At 46.5% G+C, this 24,013-nt stretch overlaps 1 protein-coding gene across 1 annotated transcript in view; it reads left to right on the forward strand.

Annotated features, from left to right (window-relative positions):
• The first annotated feature begins 5,305 nt into the window (after positions 1-5,305).
• SYNM (synemin) overlaps positions 5,306-24,013 on the forward strand; it is a 77,868-nt gene continuing 59,160 nt past the window's right edge. Inside the window, exon 1 of the mRNA XM_073568777.1 lies at positions 5,306-6,185. Within this exon, the coding sequence (XP_073424878.1) occupies positions 5,391-6,185 (795 nt within the window). The 5' untranslated portion in view covers positions 5,306-5,390. The remainder of the gene's footprint in view (positions 6,186-24,013) is intronic.

The raw sequence follows: 24,013 nt of genomic DNA on the forward strand, positions 1-24,013 counted from the left end.
GCAATACCCCCCAGATGTGAAATGTTGGTTTGGTGTCAAGCAGCTATAGGTCTTAGAGGGAGAGATTACCAGGCATTGGTAGAACCAGTATACTCCGATAGCAGACCCACTGTCCTGACAGCCAGAGGGTTGGTTGATGTACGAAAAGGGAGAGTACCTGTACGTCTTTTGAATTGTGGGGAAGAGGTAGCCACAATACCTCGGTACGCCAGAGTTGCTAAGCTGCTCCCATTAATAACAACTCTTTGCAGGCAGCAGAACCCTTGGTCTCATCCGATCAGGTGGAGGACAATGGCTCTGTGAAGCAGCCAGAGGAGTAGTGTCAGCAACTGCAGGTGGGAACTGACTCTACACCTTCATACCAGAAAAATTGGGGGTTTACAGAGTGACACAAGAGTATAAGCGGGTATTCAGCAAACACCCACTAGATTTTGGGCAGGCAAAAGGGGTTCAACATCATATCCCCACGGGAGACCATCCACACATAAAGGAGAGGTACAGACCTATACCCCCAACACAATACCAGTGTGCTAAGAGTATGTTGAGGGAGATGAAGGAGGCAGGGGTCATCAGAGACAGTTATAGTCCCTGGGCAGCTCCAATAGTGTTTGTAAAGAGAAAGGATGGTACCATGAGAATGTGTGTTGATTGCAGGAAAATTAACAGCATTACACATAAAGATGCCTACCCATTACCCAGAATTGAGGAATCATTAGCTGCACTTAAAACTGCTAATTACTTTTCCACCTTGGATCTCACCAGTGGGTATTGGCAGGTTCCCGTGGCAGAGGCAGATAAGGAGAAAACAGCATTTACCACTCCAATGGGTCTCTGTGAGTTCAATTATATGCCATTTGGGCTCTGCACTGCTCCAGGAACATTTCAACGGCTGATGGAGTGCTGCCTGGGACACATGAACTTTGAGAAGGTCCTGTTGTATCTGGATGATGTCATTGTTTTCTCCAAAACCTATGAAGATCATCTGGAACACATGGCTGAAGTGTTTGAAGCTTTGTCCAATTTCAGCCTGAAGGTGAAGTCTTCCAAATGCCACCTCCTGAAGCCCAAGGTACAGTACCTCGGTCATGTGGTCAGTGCAGAAGGTGTGGCACCAGATCCTGACAAGGTCACAGTCATCTGGGACTGGCCGAGGCCCAGCAACCTTCATGAAGTACGCCAATTCCTTGGACTGGTAGGCTACTACCAAAGATTCATCAAAGGCTTTACTGAAATAGCCACCCCTATGCAAAATCTTCTGGTGGGGCAATCCAAGAAGACCAAACAGAAAAATTCCACCTTTGAATGGACTGAAGAGTTGGAAAGGTCCTTCACCAGATTGAAGATGGCTCTCACAGGAGATGAAGTTCTGGCCTACCCAGATTATGACAAACCCTTTGTGCTGTACACAGATGCTAGCAATGTGGAACTAGGAGCAGTACTGTCGCAGGTACAGAATGGGAAAGAAAGAGTGATCTCCTACGCCAGCAGGAAGCTGCGCCCCACTGAAAGGAACCCTGATAACTACAGTTCTTTCAAGCTGGAGTTCCTTGCCATAGTCTGGGCTGTCACCGAAAGATTCAAACATTACCTAGCCTCCGCCAAGTTTACGATCTTCAAGGATAACAATCCGTGGACTCACTTGGACACTGCAAAGCTATTTGCACTGGAACAGCGATGGATGGCTTGGCTATCTAATTATGAGTTTACCATCAAGTACCGGGCAGGGCACAAGAATGTCAATGCTGATGCGCTGTCCAGAATGCGTAACCTACCAGATGCAGGAGAGGACCCTGGGGCTCTTGAAGAGATAGGGCTACCTCTCTTCCACCGGCCACTTGCGGCCCAACGTGCTCAAGGAGTGAGGAACCGACGGTCTGGCTTGAAGGAGGTCACCCTGAATCCATTGCTCCATCATGACTGGGCAGAAACGCAAGATAGTGACCCTGCAGTCCGCCTGGTGAAGGAGCTGCTGGTGATGGAGCTGCTGACACGAGCTGACTCATGTCGAGAGTCGGATGCTCCTGAAGAAACTCAGCAGTTGTGGAAGGAGAGAGGCCGGCTGTTCATTTATGAAAGGAAGCTGTGTCGGAGGAGTATCAATGCCCGCACTCATGAGCTGGTTTGGCAGGTGATAGTCCCAAGGAGAGAGGCATCAATGGTCCTGGAAGCATACCACAATGGAGCTGGACACTTTGGATGGAAGAAGTTGGAAGCATTGCTCCGAGAGAGGTTCTACTGGGCTGGTATGAGGAAAGCCATCGAGAGGTGGTGCCGGGAGTGTGGACAATATAACCTGCGCAGAAAGGATCGGGACAGCCAGCGAGCTCCTCTACAGCCAATCATCACCAAACAGCCCCTTGAGTTGGTAGCCCTGGACCATGTGAAGCTGGTTCCAAGCCGGTCAGGCTACATCTATGCTCTTACCATTGTGGACCACTACTCAAGATTCCTGGTAGTTGTGCCTGTCAAAGATCAAACTGCCAGGACAGCAGCCAGAGCGTTCCAGCAGCACTTCTGTAGACCACATGGGTACCCGGAGAGAGTGCTTACAGATCAAGGTCCAGCTTTCGAGGCAGAAGTTTTCCAGGAATTCTGTAACTTGTATGGTTGTAAGAAGATCCGGACAACACCGTACCACCCACAGACCAATGGCATGTGCGAGAAGATGAACCAGGTAGTGAATGACCTCCTGAAGACTTTGCCCTTGGAGGAGAGGAATCTGTGGCCAGAGAAGTTGCCAGATCTGGTGGACCTCTACAACCATATCCCAGTGAACTCCACCAACTGTACCCCAGCCTACTTAATGAGAGCAAGACCTGGTAATCTGCCTATTGACTTAGACATGGGAGTCCTGACATCTGAAGTAGCATCACCAGATGCTGATTGGGACACAAAGAGGCAGCAACAGTACAGAAGAGTTCAAGAATGTGTGGAGAAGAGTTTGGCCCAGTCAAGACAAAAGCAGGAGAAGCTTTACAATCAAAATGCACCTGCCGTTCCTTTGTCGCTGGGAGAGCAAGTCTTGAAAAGAAAGAGAAGATTGCACAAATTGGATGATCAGTGGGAAGCTGAACCTTATATCATTCTGCCCTCAAATTTTGATAATACTAAGGTATGCCTTGTTAGTAAAGATGGAGGAGAGACCTCAGCAGCGGTATCGAGAGATCATTTGAAGTTATGCCCTGACCAGTTAAAAGAAAGAAAAGAAGAACTAGATAACATCCAACCCATAGTGGAAGAAGAGAAGGTCAGCACCGTGCTTGGGGAATTCCCTGCGAATTGCACTAAAGTAAACGATGCTATAGTGGTGCCCATGTTGATATTTCCCCAATTTGTAGCACCGGAAGAAGTGACTCCAGAGAATCCTGAAAATCAGGAAAATCGGGTAGCAGATGCCACACCAGCAGTGGAGCCAGAGAACCCTTGCCCTGCCAGTGGTGAATCTGTCATGCCTCTGGTGAGTCCAAGAGTCGGTAGGATAATACTACCCAGTAGTGTATCCAGTACATTACCCACTACACCAGTCTTACGCAGGTCTACCCGACCCACACAAGGGATACCACCCATCAGATATCGCATATAAGTAAGTTAAAGTAATGTTAACCTGTACCTGTAAATATGAAACTGTTTTTCAAGTTTTGTGCCTACAGGTAACCTGTAAGAGTTTCCTTTAGTTATACACATTGTACCACAGGACTTGTGTGGTTACCAACTTGTAAATATTTCACCATTTGCCCAGGAATGGACCATGGACATTGATGCTTGGACTTATCATCATAGGACCATTTTTGAAGCACTTGGTTTTTGTAACTTTTCCATTTTTAAATCTTGTGCAATTATTATTGTAACTGTATATATATTTCCTGTTTTTGTTCAGCCCAGGAGTGCTGACTTGCACGAGGGGGGAATGTGGCACCCCCAGGAGTATGGTCACCACAGTGGCTTTGCCTTCCTCCAGGGGAGGGTAATGCCAGGCTTGGAGGCAATGATGGGTCTCTCTTGCAGTCAATCCATACATGCAACACAGTTCCACTCCAGGCCAGCAGGGGGAACTGTGAACCGGGATTAAGGGGAGGAGTGCTCTCTGAGGGCCAAGAGGAAGGAGTGGTCAGTTAGTCGGCAGAGGGTGAAGTGTGCAGACGGGTAGAGAGAAGCTGGAGGTTGAGCTGGGAAAGGAGAGCTCCCTCACAGTGAGCACATGAACTGGAGCCTGGTCTCCACGGTTGTACGGATACTAATGGTCCTACAACAGATACCAGAGGAGTAGGAGGCTGTGAATGCCCTACTCCCATCTAAGACTTGAGGGCACAACAGCAGCTTGGATAGAGAGCCGGGACTCAGGAGAAAGGAGCCCCCGAGATAGGCTACAGCTGTCTGCCGTGCAAGTAAGGTTCTTGAGAACATCTGACAGGAGGAACTTCAGTGTAACTCAGTACTAGGAGTACTTCATTCAAACAAGCGCTAGGAAGGAGACTGCACAGCCCGTCTGCTGAGAGAGAATCCCTGAGTTGCTTCCAGGCTAGCCTGCTCCGTTACCATCTGTAATCAGGACCCTGGACTGCAGTTATCAAGTAAAGGTACAGAAATTGCACCCCGCTGTGTCTTGTCTGCTTCCTACCCTTACGGCACTGCTACATCCCCGTGCCAACCACCTCTACACTGCCCTGGGACTATAGCTTCACCTGTGGGGAGCTTTTACATCCTTGCTGCACCCTACCATCAGTCCCAGTGGATTTGCATGCAGCGTCGGCTTAACACCTCCATTGCCGAGCACCACAGGTGGCGTCGCAAACTATTCCATTCCATTAACTACATTCCCCCATTACTTGGGCGCCCAGGGCCACGGACCGGGTCACCGCTGCTGTGACACATTCCCCTGACACCGGCCCGGTACCGAGTACCCCACAGCCCTGGGAGGGCGACCCACTGATGCATCACACACAAATCGGATTACAAAAATATTTAAACGCATGTTGTAATGTAACAACATTGGCAAAAAGACAAGGGGATGAATAATTTTGCAACCTACTGTATGTATGCACTCACACACATAAAATACTTTCATTTTCTTTCTTTATTTTTTTAACAACACATGCCCTCTAATGTTTTTTAATATGTACGGTAAGGTGATGAATTCGTACCTTTTTTTCCATCATTTTCCCAGCAGATGGCACTGTCTCACTTTATACTCTGCATAACTATCATTCTTTTTGAAGTGCTTCTGAGAAGTTTTCTGTTCATCTCTGAACTCCTCCTTCTTAAATTGTCACTCCCTGTATGTAACTGAAGGCTGTGTCACCTCAGCTAGAGTCTCAGATCTCTGTGGGCAGCTTGATGAAAGGAGCCTTAGGATAATACACAGTGAAAAGGGATCGGAGTTGCTTTTAACCATGTTGTCTGTGAGGAGAGGGTTTGGGGATGAGAAAACCCAACTAAATGAATTAAATAAACGTTTGGACCAGTACCTCTCTAAAGTGAGGCAGCTAGAATCGGAGAACCAGGTACTGGTAGAAGAGATCCACAGACTTCGGCAGGAAAGAGGCGCAGAATGGACAAAAGTTTATTTTAATGAATTGTGCCTGCTGAGGAGACAAGTGGAAGAGCTCAGTATTCAAAAATGTGAAGTAGAACTACAGAAGGACAACCTTTGGCAAGAATTCCAGGATTTGCAAGAATTATGGGAGCAAGTGAGGTCCATGAGACTCAAAATTGACCAACAACTAGAACTTTACAAGAAAGATCTGCAGCAAGCAAAGACTAACCAGGCATCATTGGAAGAACTATATTTTCGTCTCCAACAAGAACGTCAGATCCTTCAAACTTCTCAAGAAGAGGAGATGTTTGCCCTGAGAGATAAAGCTCTTCAGATGCCATTGCAAATTACCATGCAAGACGTTGCGCGACATGGGCTCAGCCTACGGGATGTGCAGAGCTTGTCAATGGAGCTTTCAGAATCTTGGAAGGAAGCCTTCTTGGTTTACCAAAAAAAGATTGAGGAATTAGAGAACACACTGAGGCTGGAGGAAGAAGGCCGTCTTGGAATGGAAGAGGAGGTCAGAGGACAGAAACTACAGATAGAAGAATTGCGCAAAGAATATGAGGAGCTGCTAGGAATTGAGAAGATATTGGAAAAAGAACTGTTGAGGATGAAAGAGAAGTACAGCATGGAGACGGAAGAGTACCAGGTAGGAAACTCATAGTATTACAAAACATGAAAAATATTTTCAGCTTTATAAATAAAAAAAACTAAAAACTCAGCAGTAAATATTTTTCTTCTATTTGCAGTAATTTAAAAGTAATTTGCACGTTTTTACATATAGAATCGTGTTTTGGGTGTATAAGCACTTGTCGCTCAATAAAAAATGATACCTTTTATTTAATGATCTTATATGCTCGTCATCAGAAGTCTAGTGTAGAAATGATAAGCAAATCAGGTTGGAAGTGCATCGGGGTGTGTCAATGCACCTCTACAAAGCAGTCCAGTTGCAAGGACCCACCCACAATGCACTATGGCTTTTACGCAAGGTTTCTGATAACTTATACATCAGACCTTTACGGAAAAAAATTAACATTTAATAATCTGTTTTTACATTTCTGAAAAGAAAAAGAATGACATCCAAACTTGCTACACCTCCGGTTATCAGCCACTTAGCATTTAAAAAAATCAAAATGCAGAACTTGCATTTTTAATGTTATAAATTGCATCCCCCTGACTCTATATTTGCCCCTCTGACCTTCCTCCTGGCTCTGAATAAATGGCATCTCTGCCTGGTAATGCAGCGATGCCATAGTAGAAGTAATATGGCCGCACATCTGAATAAACTTGCCATTCTGTAGTTTGGTGACATTTGGGTGCAAGCGTTGGTGCTGCCGCCAATCCCCTGCTATCTGACACATTATGTAGGAATCCCTGCTGATGGAATTAGGAGGTAATGCTGTCATTTTCAGCACCCGCGGTCCTCCCATTGTCTATGTATGTTTGCAGAGTGGAATATCCCAGGATTTCATCTATGCCATCACACTAATACTTGCTGTATTGTATTTCCAGACTCGGTGTTCAGTTATGTGACCTATCAAAAGATTTCTGTAAACTTTAATCCCTTCACAATCTGTAGTGACATCATTAAAAATCTGCGTGTTACTCCTGCACCTGCCGTAGTCACAGACAGCCAGGCTGGGCCTGTGTAACAGTAGAAGCAATGGGCGCCCAGAAATAGCCTCACCCATCCCAGATTTATCTTCTTTTGTAGTTTTTAAAGGGGCTTAGTAGGAAAAGACATTGAGGGTCTGTATTTAGTGTAAGCCATTACTGTGTGATCTATGTGAGCATGGCCGAGCCACAGAACGGAGGGGCCGCTCCGCTGCCGGAGCCGCCACATTGCCGTCCACATGTGTGCGGCTGATTCTTGCTCTGTAGCTGGTGCCGTTTGGCAGAAGTGACTGTGGTCTGAGGGGATCAGATAGCTGTTCTTTCCTTTCAAAACATTGGGTCTGTTCCTACAGCTGTTTATTCTGGGCTTTTTTTTTTACAATTTTCCATACTTTAGTTTTACCTCTACTGAAGCCAATGAGGGAAATCAAAGCAAAAATTGAGAATGGCTGCAAATACAGTGGGTACTAAAAGTATTCAGACCTCTTTAAATTTTTCACTCTTTGTTTCATTGCAGCCATTTTTTTTCTCAATAATATACACTCTGCACCCCATCTTGACTGAAAGAAACCAGATATGTAGAAATTTTTGCAAATTTATTAAAAAAGAAAAACTGAAATATCACATGGTCATAAGTATTCAGACCCTTTGCTCAGACACTCATATTTAAGTCCCATGCTGTCCATTTCCTTGTGATCCTCCTTGAGATGTGCTACTCCTTCATTAGAGTCCAGCTGTGTTTAATTAAACTGATAGGACTTGATTTGTAAAGGCGCACACCTGTCTATATAAGACCTCACAGCTCACAGTGCAAGTCAGTCTAAATAAGAATCATGAAGTCAAAGGAACTGGCCAAGTAGCTCAGGGACAGAATTGTGGCAAGTCACAGATCTGGCCAAGGTTACAAAAGAATTTCTGCAGTACGCAAGGTTCCTAAGAGCACAGTGGCCTCCATAATCCTTAGATAGAAGAAGTTTGGGACTACCAGAAGTCTTCCAAGACCTAGCCGTCCAGCAAAACCAAGCAATCGTGGCAGAAAAGCCTTGGTGAGAGAGGTAAAGAAGAACCCCAAGATCACTGTGGCTGAGCTCCACAGATGCAGTAGGGAGATGGTAGAAAGTTCCACAAAGTTAACTATCACTGCAGCCCTCCACCAGTCGGGCCTGTATGGCAGAGTAACCCGACGGAAGCCTCTCCTCAGTGCAAGAAATATGAAATATGAAAGCCCTCATAGAGTTTGCAAAAAAACACATGAAGGGCTCCCAGACTATGAGAAATAAGATTCTCTGGTCTGATGAGACGAAGATAGAACTTTTTGGTGATAGTTCTATGCGGTATGTGTGGAGAAAACCAGGCACTGCTCATCACCTGCCCAATACAGTGAAACATGGTGGTGGCAGCATCATGCTATGGGGGTGTTTCTCAGCTGCAGAGACAGGACAACTGGTTGCAATTGAAGGAAACATGAATGCGGCCAAGTACAGAGATATCCTGGATGAAAACCTTTTCCAGAGTGCTCTGGACCTTAGACTTGGCCGAAGGTTCACCCTTCAACAAGACAATGACCCTGAGCACACAGCTAAAATAACAAAGGAGTGGCTTCAGAACAACTCTGTGACCATTCTTGACTGGTCCAGCCAGAACCCTGACCTAAACCAAATTGAGCATCTCTGGAGAGACCTGAAATTGGCTGTCAACCAACGTTCACCATCCAACCTGACGGAACTGGAGAGGATCTGCAAGGAAGAATGGCAGAGGATCCCCAAATCCAGGTGTGAAAAACTTGTTGCATCATTCCCAAGAAGACTCATGGCTGTACTAGCTCAAAAGGGTGCTTCTACTCAACACTGAGCAAAGGGTCTGAATACTTATGACCATGTTTTTCTTTTTTAATAAATTTGCAAAAATTTCTACATTTCTGGTCTTTTTCAGTCGAGATGGGGTGCAGAGTGTACATTAATGAGAAAAAAATGACTTTTTTTGAATTTACCAAATGGCTGCAATGAAACAAAGAGTGAAAAATTTTAAGGGATCTGAATACTTTCCGTACCCACTGTATCTGTGATAGAAATCCATTCAATATACATTAAATGAAGAAAAGAATTGGGACTCCTACACATTATACATACAGGAGCTTTTATAACATCACAAGTTCATTAAAGGGAACCTAAAAAATACATCAGAACACAAAAATAGCAAGTCAAACAACTATATGAGACTTATTAAAAAAAATTCATGTGTTCACAGAAAAACAAACAAGCCAGCATTTCGGCCATTCGGGCCTTTATCAAGGTTAATCTGTGAATCGAGAAGTCAAGGATCCATGTGAGAGACTGCTGTAACTGATGGAGATCTCTCACAAAGATCCTTGACTTCCTGATTCACAGATTTACCTTGATAAAGGCCCCAATGGCCAAAACATTGGCTTGTTTGTTTTTCTGTGAAGACATGAATCTTTTTTTTTAATAAGCCTCATATACTTATTTGCCTTGCTATTTTTGTGTGCCGAAATATTTTTTGGATATAGTTGAGACGGACATATTACTTCAGAGCACCAGCGATTGTTCACAGTTGAGCACAAACCTATTCCTTATCATTAAAGGCAACCTAACAGCTGATACATGGTGCCCGATCCACAGACAGCAGATACATGGTGCCTGATTCACAGACAGCAGGTATCCAGCATGTTTAACTCTGAAACGCTCCAGCAAAACATGGCTTTAACAGCCACCGAGGATCAAGTGTGATTAGTCGGATGGCCAGGTACTCAGTGTCTTCTCCCCACCTGCTCTCCTGGAGTGACAAGTCTCCCTGGCGGCTTTTAAAGTATGTTTTTCACTCTAATGCCGCAGTTACCTGGCTGTATGATTTCAGCCCATGCTGCCTATGGTTTAGCTGTCATCTATGGGAAGGAGGCATGGTCTAATTCGCAGAACATTGCTCCAAAAAATGTGTCAAAATTTTGGCGCAAGTTTCTGGCAAAATGTTAGCCAACTAATACGTGGCGTGAACTTAGTCTGAAAAAAAGAGTCATATTTATTAAAAATCATGAAACACTATGATAAATCTGGCAAATTTTAAGACTTTTTAGTCTAAGTTCGCATTGTCTATGAAGTTTTGAACACAGATTTGCCCACTTATACAAAGAAAGCTGTCAGTCACTGATGGCACCACCGACTGGACCACATATCCCAAAAAGAATCTGTTCTCACAAAATTATATATCAATGTACTCAGTTCCACCTGCTCTATACCATGGTACCAACTGATTGAACTGCATTTTCATGGTAACATGTGGCCTTTAAAGGATTTTTTTTTTAGGATTACCACAATAGGTGTAAAACTATCTAAAGTAGTAAAAGAACAAGAATAGCTGTAATGTATCAAAAATAGCTTGCAGCACAAAAATCGCACAGCAGTGGGTGGCCGCTGGTGACAGCAGAGGGATATACGAGCACATTCTGACACTGCAGATGTTGAGTACCCATCGTGTCAGTGTGCACACTCTCATCTTTCCCTCCTGTCAGCATTGGTGTATGATCCTGTGTGCAGCAAGCGGTTGGTACAGGCAGTGCAAAGGGATCAGAGGGCACCCGTACAGACTAACACTGTGTGAGTCCGTTGCTCCTGCAATGTCAGTACATGCAGGGCTGAGGATCCGACACACACACTGCTCGCTCTGTCAGTCATTATAAGGGGAGGGGCAGAACAAGGTAATTGAGGGGGCACAATGAGCAGTTGATCATGCCAAGGAAGCCCTGAAGTCCCTTCATTTACATATGCGATACAAAATTTTTACGTAAAATAAAATATGTAAAATCTGTATGATTTTTTATAGGGGCTATACAACGCTTTCCAAATTATTATGCAAATGCTATTTTTCACTGATTTTCAATGCAAATGAGTCAGTATATTGTTCAAATCATCAACCTTTAGGCTATGTACCCACATGCAGATTTTTTGCGGAATTTTCCGCAGCAATTCCGCATCTCCCTGCCGCAGGAAATACACAAAAAATCCGCATGCTGACTGACAGGTTGGTCACACTCGTCAAACATAGTGTTTGACAAGTGTGACCAACTTTTTTTTACTATTGATGCTGCCTATACAGCATCAGTAGTAAAAAGATATAATGTTAAAAGTAATAAAAAAAATAAAAAACGTGATATTCTCACCTTCCGGCATCCGCCCCAGCCTTCCCGTTCCTCACAATGCTCCCGGCAGCTCCCGATCCCAACGATGCCTTGCGACAATGACCTGTGATAACGTAGCGGAGACCGCTACGTCATCACAGGTCATTATCGCGCAAGGCATCACTTGGAACGGGACTTGCCGGGAGCATCGCTGAGGCCTGGGAACGCCGGAAGGTGATAATATCAACGATTTTTTATTTTAATTCTTTTTTTTTACTAGGGATATGGTAACCAGGGCCTGGAGGAGAGTCTCCTCTACTCCAGACCCTGGGTACCATCCACACATTTTCCGCAAAAAGAATGAGCATGCTGCGTATTTTTCCGTGATGCGATTTAGCCGCGGAAAAATCTGCAGCATTAGCACAGCATGTGCGGAATGCCATTGAATTCAATGGCTTGCTTATTTTATGTGTTTTCGCGGCGAAAACGAAGGATGGTGACCACACCGTGAGTTTCTCTCCTTTTATACCTAAAGCAGCCAATGACTCGGAGATATTCTTTGCAGCATGAGAGATGGTACATTGTCATACATACAGATGATTTTGCTACATGTGGCACAGTTCTTCTTGTACCATAGAAGAAAGTGGTCAGTGAGAAACTCTATATACTTTGCAGAGATCATTGTCAAACCTTTGTGGAACCTAAAGGAGCCCACCACCTCCCTCCCCATGATTATTGCCCAAAACAAGACTCCACCACCTCCTTGCTGACATCACAGCCTTGTTGGCTCATGGTGGCCATCCAGTGACCATTTCACAATTCCATCCATTTGGATCATCTAAAGTTGCATAGTACTCACCAGTAAACAACACTGTATTAAAATTAGTCTTCATGTTTGTTCGGGCCCACTGCAAGCGTTTCTGCTTATCAGCACTGTTTAGGGGTGGCCGAATAGTAGGCTAATGCACAAATTCAAGCCTACACCTTGAGGTTCACGGGACTTCAGAGGTACTAGCAGCTTCAAATACCTGTTTTCTGCTTTGTAATGGTATTTTAGCAGCTGCTCTTTCTTAATCTGATGAATTTGTGTGGCAGAAACCTTTCTAATTATGCCTTTATCTGTACAAACCTGTCTGTGCTCTGTATCAGCCACAAATTTCATCACACTATGATGATCACGCTTACGTTTTTATTAAGCATCTAATGATTTCATACCTCATTCAAGGCACTGCACGCTTTATGGCAGCAGAGAGGTCCTTTTTCTTTCCCAATTTGCTTGAAACCTGTGGCCTGCTAAATAATGTGGAACGTCCTTCTAAATTAGTTTTCCTTTAATTGGGCCCAACTGGCAAACTAATTATCACAGGTGTTTGATTACAGTGATCCAAAGAGCCCCAAGACACAATACCATTCATGAGTTTAATTTAAAAAAAAAAACATCTTTATGACACTTCAATTAAATTTGCATAGTAATTTTGAACGCAGTATATGAATGTATAAATTGTTTAATTTCAGTTTTGAGGTTGGCAGACTCCGTTTAAGTTTTCTATGATAGGTCCATTCTGCTGTAATTTTCAGCCCAAAGTTCCATTCCAGTCATTGTACTTTACATAGAATATTATGTCACTGTCTGAAAACTCTGTAAAGTGCTGACACCCTAAAATACTGGAAATCAATGAACTCCCGGTTGCCACCAAGGATACCTCACTATGACAATTAACTGAGAAATTAGTGGCCAGACACAGATTTACCCAGTGATAATAGCTCGGGCCCGTGGATTAGAGGCAGGGCATAGCTAGGGGTTCAGCTCGGGGAGCGGGGGCAAAACATCTGAGTGGGCCACTAACCAGGTAACCCTTATTACAATTAGGGTGGGACACCCTAAACCTGGATATAGGGGAGCCTCAGCAGATGAACCTGCTTTTATTGAAAAGCAATTTCTTTACCAAGACCAACACTGATACTACCGCCATATGGTGACCATATAGTGGTAGATACCAGTCCTGCAGAACATGTAAGAGATTACAGTACAGTTATAGTTAGTGACTTACAGCTCACGCGCTCTCTAGCCGTTCACTTTCCCGTCTTTTCCTTCTTGAACAGACCGACACGACAACTTCTCCAGCCAGGACTCGTCTGCAGAGATTACAACACAGACACATTTGACTTATCACATTTCCAGCTCCTATCACATCTATTCCCAACCTGCACAAACCTCTGATCATACTGTCATGCCAAAGCTGAGCTGCTGCTGCCGTATGTGTCCCTATTATTGCACCTGCTATGTGATATTAAAACAGCGCTGATCCTGACACACTGTATCATTTCCCCGCATTACCTCCCACACTGTATAATGGCACCCACATTAGCTCCCATGCTATATAAATTCTCCCACATTAGTTCCTCGCAATATAATGGCCCCCGCATTAGTATAATAGCCCCAACATTAGTTTCCATGCTGTATAATGGCCCCCACTTTAGCTGCCACGGTGTATAATGGCCCCCCAAAATAGCTTCCACGCTGTGTAATAGCCCACACATTAGCTTCCACACTGTATAATGGCCCCTGCATCAGCTTTTACACTGTATTATGGCCCCTGCTTTAGGTTTTACAGTATATGATGGCCCCTGCAATAGCTCCCACACTGTATAATGGCCCCCACATTAGCTCCTACACTCCAAATGTAGGATCCTGACAAGTTCATCGCACGCACAGGACATAAGAGTCCCTCCGAGGTGCAATGACGTCACTGCGCCTGGACTGAAGTTCTGTGCTTATGCCGGTGAATCACCTGCAGTTCTGTAGACTGCAGGCCACTCTAAGGACAGAGAGAGGTAGTGCAGGTAGATCATGTCTCCCTACTCTACCACAGAGGCTGCACATACCGATATATTTATCTGTGACAGTAGCTTCGGGTGGACCCCTCCGAGTGCGGTGCCCAGGGTGACTGCATCCTCTTCCCCCAGGGGGCTACGCTACAGATTAGATGAACTGGAGCCCCTTAGACCAGGTGATTACCATGCTTGCTTCCTTATTGAAAAATGTGCTTTTAAATGTGTTGAAGTCCTATATGATTTGTCAATTATAAGCAAGATTGAGATTGATGAGGTACTCAGCTCCAGAGTCCCAGCAATCTGACTTTTAGGTAATCTTGAGTGTCAGGTCCCTCCGTGCTACAATTGTAACTCTATGACGATCACCTCCATAGATCATATGGCTTTTTCAGAATACCCTTAACTTCTTTTGCTACTATATACATTACTTGTTCTAATGACAGATTCCTTAAGTATTTTTGGCAGCACCACAAACAGGTGATGAATGACAGCAGACGCGACCCTTGCAGAACCATAACAGTAATAAAATACGTCCTCAGCTAAATATACCCCATACATGAAAGCTGGTGGTCGATGAAAGCATGTGGGTTAAATACATATAATACAATTAGCAGAGCTGCTGACATGAAAGTTAATCTTTTGCTTAAATTACCTTCCACCAGAAAAGTCATTACATGCAGCCTGTTGTGTGATGCCGGCTCACTGCTCCGGCAGGTGCTTTGGAGAATCCTAGAACAGCTATATACCATACTAGATGAAGAGCCTGGCGATGTCCGGGCATAGTAACTAACTGTGGTCAGTTATAACAAATTATAATGATTATATTGGACATAAATTGTTGCTGTATATCATCTCCTCCTGTATATAGTATATACCTGTATGTCATCTCCTCCTGTATATATATAGTGGTCCGGTGGCTCTAACGGGATGATGTGGGATATTAGTGGTAGTAGTCCGGTGGCTCTGGCTGATGGGATGATGTGGGATATTAGTGGTAGTAGTCCTGTGGCTCTGGCTGACGGGGTGATGTGGGATATTAGGGGTAGTAGTCTGGTGGCTCTGGCTGACAGAATGATGTGGGATATTAGGGGTAGTAGTCCGGTAGCTCTGGCTGATGGGATGATGTGGGATATTATGGGTAGTAGTCCGGTGGCTCTGGCTGACGGGATGATGTGGGATATTAGTGATAGTAGTCCGGTGGCTCTGGCTGATGGGATGATGTGGGATATTAGTAGTCCGGTAGCTCTGGCTGACGGGATGATGTGGGATATTAGTGGTAGTAGTCTGGTGGCTCTGTCTGACAGGATGATGTTGGGTATTAGGAGTTTCATTTCTGTACTCATTTCTGTAAGTCTTGGCTCTAACGGGTTGATGTGGGATATTAGGAGTTTCATTTCTGTACTCATTTCTGTAAGTCTTGGCTCCCTTTCTTCTTTCTGTAAGCCTTGCTCATGGATGCGTAATACAGCTTTTCTCTTAGAGAAAGCAGATTTCAACCTTGTGGGAGTGTAATACCATTTAGTTAGAAATTTAAAGAAGGACTAATTTAGAGTGGCATTAGTTGTAGTTTAAAGCGAACCAGGCATTGTCAGGTTGGCGCTGTTGCACCCATTAAAATGATACTTGGGTTGGAGAAATCCGTCTTGTGTTTCTTTTTCTAATCTGTATTTGAATTTTTAAGTTAATGAGATGCTTCATGCCAGACAAAGAGAAGTTCCTGATTCTGGGCTCCCCCTGCAGTCTGTGTCAGAGGGTGGTCTGTGTTGGCACAGTAATAAATTGTGTTATATCCAGCTTTACAGAAGGCCGATAACACCATAGAAATCATAAGAGTAATAGGTCTCAGTTACCACAACTGTCTACAAGGGAAATTGATGCTCATAGCAACTAATCACAGCTCAGCTTTCATCTTTTAAAATGCTCTGGTGAAATGAAAGATGCTTAGTGATTGGTTGCTATGGGTAACACAGGTAGTGTAACCTGTTGTGGTAAAGAAGATCTGCCTATGAAATATATATAATAGATATTTTATATATATATATATATATATATATATATATATATATATGTAGATATTTATTATACGGGGCTTTGCGTGAGGAGTGAGTGTGGCTGTGCGGAGTCGGTGGGGCTATGTGGAGTGGGTGGGGCTTGATATGTACACACAAACACATACATACACTCATTTTTATATATATACTGCTCAAAAAAATAAAGGGAACACTTAACACAATGTAACTCCAAGTCAGTCACACATCATGGGATATTAATTTTAATTTACAATAATCATTTTTATGTTTTATTGCTCTCAATGCATTACATGTGTAATGAATGAAAATTTGCAACTGGAATTTGTCATTCAGTGATATCTAGGATGTGTTCCCTTTAGTTTTTTGAGCAGTATATATAGATTATGGGTGAATTCATCATTCTGTATTTCCTCGAGGACATCAATATTTGATGTCTAATAAAACCAATTCACACTTCTCTTTGGCATAGTGACAGCACCATTGGCTGCCATTACAGCTTCCATAAGTAGGGCTGTATTAACCCATGGACTTCCTCTAGGCTCTCTGGTATTTCAGGTCCATTCTGCCATATTATTCTTTCAGTCACTTATTATTGATAGTCTGACCCTGGGCTATGGCCCAATATCCAATATAGACCTTTAAATAATAACTGTTTGAACAGTCAGTATGACATCACAACCCAGAGGTGTGAGCACTACTGTCTTATATACCGTATATATAAATATATATACTGTGTGTATATATATACAGTATAGATATGTGTGTGTGTGTGTGTGTGTGTGCGTGCATATATTGCTATGACTCAGAGCGCAAAGTACCTTTCACAATTTGATCCCTAGGACACAGTTAACAGTGCTTTAGCAAAAACAAAAATACTAATAGTCCTCTAGTTCCTGCAGAGACTCCAGGGTTCAGCTTGGTCTGTCTCCAAGGGAACCTGTCATGTCAAAAATGCTATTAACCTGCAGCTATCTGGTTAGTTGGCAGATTAATAGCATTCTGGGTATAATATAAGTTAGTACACGTCTTAATTATGTAGCAGGGTAGCCCCCTCATAGAATATAAAGTAGCCCCCCCCATAGAATATAATGGAGCCCCACCATTGAACTTAATGTAGTCCCCCTCATAGAATATAATGCAGCCCCCTCATAGGGTATAATGAAGCCCCCCACAAAATATAAAAATTTAATGCAACCCCCTCATAAGGTATAATGCAGCCCCCCCATAGAATATAATATAGCCCCCACATAGAGTATAATGCAGCCCCCTCATATAGTATAATGCAGCCACTCCACAGAATATAATGTAGCCCCCTCTGAGTATAATGCAACCCCCTCATAAGGTATAATGCAGCCCCCATAGAAAATACTGTAGCCCCTCATGTAGTATAATTGTGACGACTCCTGGAGTGGACCCCCTGGGTCGTGGCACCAACCTTCCCAGGGCGAGCTGACCTAGTGCGGGCCACCCCCTATAAAGTAAAGTTTACTTAAAATAAAGTCACAGTACATAGACAAAACCAGGACACACGAGGTCATCAGGACATCAGGACACACGAGGTCATCAGGACACACAAGGTCATCAGGACACACAAGGTCATCAGGACATCAGGACACACGAGCTCATCAGGACACACGAGGTCATCAGGACAAAAGTACACACGAGGTCATCAGGACATCAGGACACACGAGGTCATCAGGACATCAGGACACACGAGGTCATCAGGACATCAGGACACATGAGGAAATCAGGACACACGAGGTCATCAGGACATCAGGACACATGAGGAAATCAGGACATACGAGGTCATCAGGACATCAGGATACACGAGGTCATCCAGACGCAGGCAGGACATCAGGGTCACCCACAGGACATCAGAGTCACCGGCAGACATCAGACGGGAGTCGTTTGGTTCCGGACATCCAACACAACCTGCAGGCACCACTGCAGTCATCCAGCTCCAGGCTCCAGGCAGCGGTCATCAGGTTCCAGACTGCGGTCGTCAGGCTCCAGGCATCAGACCTAGGAAGGAACTCAAGCGTGATGGTACTAACACCACAGGATTGCTGGGCCTGCATGGAGCTAGCACCACATGGTAGTCATAGCACAGCATAATAGATGCTCAGCAGGAACACCGGTGGCAAGAGTCTCAGAGTCACTGGGTGCGGGGCTCCAAACACAGAGGGATTCCAGGAACATAACACAGCAGACAGTTCAGACATAGTCAGGTAAGGGATAGGTACAGGATCAAGGACTCAAGCCTGGATACACCGCCTCCAGGCCAGGGCGAATTTAGACGGGGTCAGGTACAGGATCAGGGATTCAGGACCAGATATACCGCCTCCGGGGCAGGGCGAGGGAACAGGACAAAAAAATCAGGAATCAAGGCAGGGAATTTGGTAACAAAATAGAGACAGACGAGGTCCAGGGACATGACACACATGGCAAGGTTCAGGAGATTTGTGAGTAGCTCTCGCCCCACCCATAGGGCAGGTAAGTTTATAAAGGAGCTGCCCCATAGCAATTGGCTGGGGACAGCATTTCAAGTACACACACTAACCCTGATAAAAGCAGGGAAGGTGTGGCTGCGCACGCCCTAAGCACACACAGAAACCATTGCAGCACAATCAATGCAGGAACTGCAGACTAGAGCACCTGGCATTGTCTGCAAGCCTAGACACATGTGGAAAGTCATGCACCAGCTGCAAATGACCTCACAACCCGCAGACAGCTTCCACAGCGGCGACCAGGGACCGCACATGTGAATGGTCAAGCAGCAGAGCAAAGACCTAACACCACATGTGCAGCTACGCAGCAGAGCAGGGAACTGAGCAGGCTCCACACAGGTAAAAGCCAGCAGTATCCCAGCTCAATTAGGGGGAAAGGAGTAAGGGGTTAAAGCAAGAAACATGCATTGTCACGCCGACAATCAAATACAAACAGAACGGCGTAACATTATCCCCTCCTAAAGCCCCCTCTTCTGAAGTCCCAAAAAAAAAAAAAATACACAGAACTTTTTCTTGGCATGGGCGGTAAGTCCCAGTTCACAAGCAGCAGAGTTCATTGCTCCAGAAATCCAAACTGCTTACCAAGCGCAGGGTGGAAGAACCTAGTCCACTACCAGCTGGGATCCGAGCCATCTCATCCGCTGGCCAAGCGGGGCTCGGAAAAAGTCCTACCGTCCATACATGCTCAGCTGAGTCCAAGGCCAGAGCTTCTGTCACGACTGCAGACACGGCCCAGCAGGCGCCTCCACGCCGATAGCGAGGGGCGGTCCCCCGGGGACGCAATATGGACCCTCTATACCACAGAGGGGGACCCGGGCCTACCCGAACTAGGGAAGGGCAGCGACCGGGATACTGTGACAGCTGAGCATGTGGACAAGGACACGTAGGACTTGATGACACCGCACAACTTCAGGTATAAATAAAGTAAAGTTTACTTAAAGTAAAGTCACAGTACATAGACAAAACCAGGACACACGAGGTCATCAGGACAACAGGACACACGAGGTCATCAGGACACACAAGATCATCAGGACACACGAGGTCATCAGGACACACGAGGTCATCAGGACATCAGGATGGGCCGCCCTCCCAGGGCCGTGGGGTACTCGGTACCGGGCCGGTATCAGTGGGATGTGTCACAGCGGCGGTGACCCGCACCGTGGCCCTGGGTGCCCAAGTAAAAAAAGGGGAGATATGAATGGCTTGAATGTTGTTAAGTGAATAGTTCGTGACGCCACCTGTGGTGTTCGGCAATGGAGGTGTTAAGCCAAGGCTGCAGACAGATCCTCCGGGACAGATGGTGTGGTGCAGCAATGATGGTATAGCCCTCCACAGGCAGGGCTGTTGTCCCAGGGCAGTGTAGATGTGGAGACACTTAGATGGGGTAGTGTTTGGCGCAGGGGATGTAGGTGTGCCAGGCGGACCTACGCAGGAAGGAATGGAGGACACCAGGGCATGTAGTTCCAAAGCTTTACTCACAGTCTGTAGTGCCCGCTTCTGTGCCGTGTCCTCCGGGTCAGGGACTCGGTCAACCTCCAGGCAAGATGGAATGCTCCCTTCCACACTCCGCCAACTTATGTGCCTTTCCTGAACGTCTCCTCTATAGCGCCTTTAAGTGTGAAGATCTCCAGTACCGTGTTACATTGGAGTTCCTCCTGACAGATGTTCCCAAGAACTCTACTTGCACGGCAGACAGCTGTAGCCTGCTTCGGGGACTCTCTACTCCTAAGTCCCGGCTCTCTATCCGTATTGTTGTTGTGCCCTCAAGTCTTAGATGGGAGTAGTGCATTTACAGCCCACTACTCCACCGGTGTCTGCTGCAGAACCATTAGTGTTCATACAACCTCGGGGACCGGGCCCCGGCCTTGCACTTAGAACTTCTAGGCAGGGTTCTTCCTCTAACCCATGTCCTCTGTGTTCCCTTTTACTCCTACTTTCCGTACTTGTCCTTTCCCTTCAATGGAAGCTCAGGCTTCAGGTCAATGTGCTTCTCCTTCTTTCCTTTCCCGTGCCAGCTGGCTCAGGTCACTGAGGCAGCTGCAGCACTCCTTCCTCCATCCCTCCTTCCAGGGATCCCCACTCCTCCCGAGTGGCTTCCTTCCTCACTGACCTCCTGTCAGACTGACCTGTAATCCTAAACCATCCCACTCATATATATATTCTGAACTCCACCCACCTCCCAGCACGTCTAGTGTTCCAAGCAGGGAACCACCAAAGGTGCTCTGCTTCTCTCTAAGCAAAGAGCCGCAATGTGGTTATGCTGAACTACTCTATTGTGTGGGGTGCGAGTGTTGGAGCGTGGTCAGGAGCATCCAACTTACCTGGATGGTGGGGCACCACACCTTAGGAGAAGGTGCAGTACCTCTGTGGCGACTGAGCCTCAGGGGCACCACAAGGACACACGAAGTCATCAGGACATCAGGACACACGAGGTCATCAGGACATCAGGACACACGAGGTCATCAGGACATCAGGACACACGAGGTCATCAGGGCATCAGGACACACGAGGTTATCAGGACATCAGGACACGAGGTCATCAGGACATCAGGACACACGAGGTCATCAGGACACGCGAGGTCATCAGGACATCAGGATACACGAGGTCATCCAGACGCAGGCAGGACATCAGGGTCACCCACAGGACATCAGAGTCACCGGCAGACATTAGACTGGAGTTGTTTGGTTCCAGACATCCAACACGACCTACAGGCACCACTGCAGTCATCCAGCTCCAGGCAGCGGTCATCAGGTTCCAGACTGCGGTCGTCAGGCTCCAGGCATTGGACCTAGGAAGGAACTCAAACGTGATGGTACAAACACTGCAGGATTGCTGGGCCTGCATGGAGCTAGCATTGCATGGTAGTCAAAGCACAGCATAATAGACGCTCAGCAGGAACACCGGTGGCAAGCGTCTCAGAGTCACTAGCTCCAAACACAGAGGGATTCCAGGAACATAACACAGCAGACAGTTCAGATATAGTCAGGTAAGGGATAGGTACAGGATCAAGGATTCAAGCCTGGATACACCGCCTCCAGGCCAGGGCAAATTTAGACGGGGTCAGGTACAGGATCAGGAAATTAGGACCGTATATACCACATCTGGGGCAGGGCGAGGGAACAGGACAAAGCAGGAACCAAGGCAGGGAATTTGGTACCAAAACAGAGACAGACGAGGTCCAGGGACACAGACACGAGACACACATGGCAAGGTTCAGGAGCTTTGTGAGTAGCTCTCGCCCCACCCATAGGGCAGGTAAGTTTATAAAGGAGCTGCCCTTCAGCAATTGGCTGGGGACAGCATTTCAAGTACACACACTAACCCTGATAAAAGCAAGGAAGCAGGGAAAGGTGTGGCAGGGAAGGTGTGGCTGCGCACGCCCTAAGCACACACAGAAACCATTGCAGCACAATCAGTGCAGGAACTGCAGCCTAGAGCACCTGGCATTGTCTGCAAGCCTAGACACACGTGGAAAGTCATGCACCAGCTGCAAATGATCTCACAACCCGTGGACACCTTCCACAGCGGTGACCAGGGACCGCACATGTGAATGATCAAGCAGCAGAGCAAAGACCTAACACCACATGTGCAGCTACGCAGCAGAGCAGGGAACTGAGCAGGCGCCACACAGGTAAAAGCCAGCAGTATCCCAGCTCATTTAGGGGGAAAGGAGTAAGGGGTTAAAGCAAAAAACATGCATTGTCACGCCGACAAATACAAACAGAACGGCGTGACAAGTATAAGGCAGAGCACAGGATTGGAGCGTGTGCCAGGAGGCACAACTGAATATGAGACAGAGTACAGGGTCAGAGCATGTGCCAAGAGGCACAACAGAGTACAAGGCAGAGGACCTGAATGCAGCGCGCAGCCAGGCAGGGACACGGCAGACCAAGCCAGGAAGCACAACAATAATCAGGCACCTCCCCTAGGAAGAGGTAGCCTGATATAGCACATGATCACTAGGGCTTCCGGGTCAAGTCCTCCAGTACCATAGAGAGGATGGACCTGGAGACTGAACTGAGAAGAGCGCGCACATAACATGGAGGGGACAGGAGCCTAGGTATGAGCGGTGCGCGTGCGCACCCGGTGGGACCCCCGGAGCCACCGCGGCTCCGGAAGAGATGACGTCAGAACCGAGGTCCCGCCCACAGGTGAGCGCGGCGTGACCATAATGAAGCCCCCCAGAATATAATGTAACCAATGAGAGAATAATGCAGCCCCCACAGAATGTAATGTAGCCCCCTCATATAGTATAACGCAGCCCCCCTCATATGGCATAATGCAGCCCCCTCATAGGGTATAATACAGCCCCGTTATATAGTATAATGCAGCCTCCCTCAGAGGGTATAACGCAGCCCCCCTCCACCTCCATCATTGTTATCCTCCTCCACCCCTATCATTGTTCTCACCACCGCTTCCATCATTGCCTTCTCACCCACCACCCCTATCATTGCCTTCTCCCCACCACCCCATCATTGCCCTTTCCACCACCTCTATCATTGCTTTCTCCCCTACCACCCCCATCATTGCCTTTTCCACCACCTCTATCATTGCTTTCTCCCCACCACCCCATCATTGCCATCTCTCCACCACCCCATCATTGCCCTTTCCACCACCTCCATCATTGCCTCCTCCCTCACCGCCATCAATGTCCTTTCCACCACTACCATCATTGTCCTTTCCACAAGAACCATCATTGCCTTCTCCCCCACCACCCTATCATTGCCTTCTCCCCACCACCCCATCATTGCCCTTTCCACCACCTCTATCATTGCTTTCTCCCCTACCACCCCCATCATTGCCTTTTCCACCACCTCTATCATTGCTTTCTCCCCCACCACCCCATCATTGCCATCTCTCCACCACCCCATCATTGCCCTTTCCACCACCTCTATCATTGCTTTCTCCCCCACCACCCCCATCATTGCCCTTTCCACCACCTCTATCATTGCTTTCTCCCCCACCACTCCCATCATTGCCCTCACCATCTCTTTCATTGCTTTCTCCCCAACACCCCATCATTGCCTTCTCCCCCACCACCCCATCATTGCCTTCTCCCCACCACCCCATCATTGCCTTTTCCACCACCTCTATCATTGCTTTCTCCCCCACCACCCCATCATTGCCTTCTCTCCACCACCCCATCATTGCCCTCTCCACCACCTCTATCATTGCTTTCTCCCCCACCACCCCCATCATTGCCCTTTCCATCACCTATATCATTGCTTTCTCCCCTACCACCCCCATCATTGCCCTTTCCACCACCTCTAACATTGCTTTCTCCCCCACCACTCCCATGATTTCTCTCCATCTCCTCTATCATTGCCTTCTTCCCCACCACCCCATCATTGCCCATTCG

The sequence above is a fragment of the Dendrobates tinctorius genome, unplaced genomic scaffold, assembly GCF_039654945.1.
Source record: "Dendrobates tinctorius isolate UK_male_01 unplaced genomic scaffold, ASM3965494v1 ptg000022l, whole genome shotgun sequence".
In the NCBI taxonomy this organism is placed as follows: domain Eukaryota; kingdom Metazoa; phylum Chordata; class Amphibia; order Anura; family Dendrobatidae; genus Dendrobates; species Dendrobates tinctorius.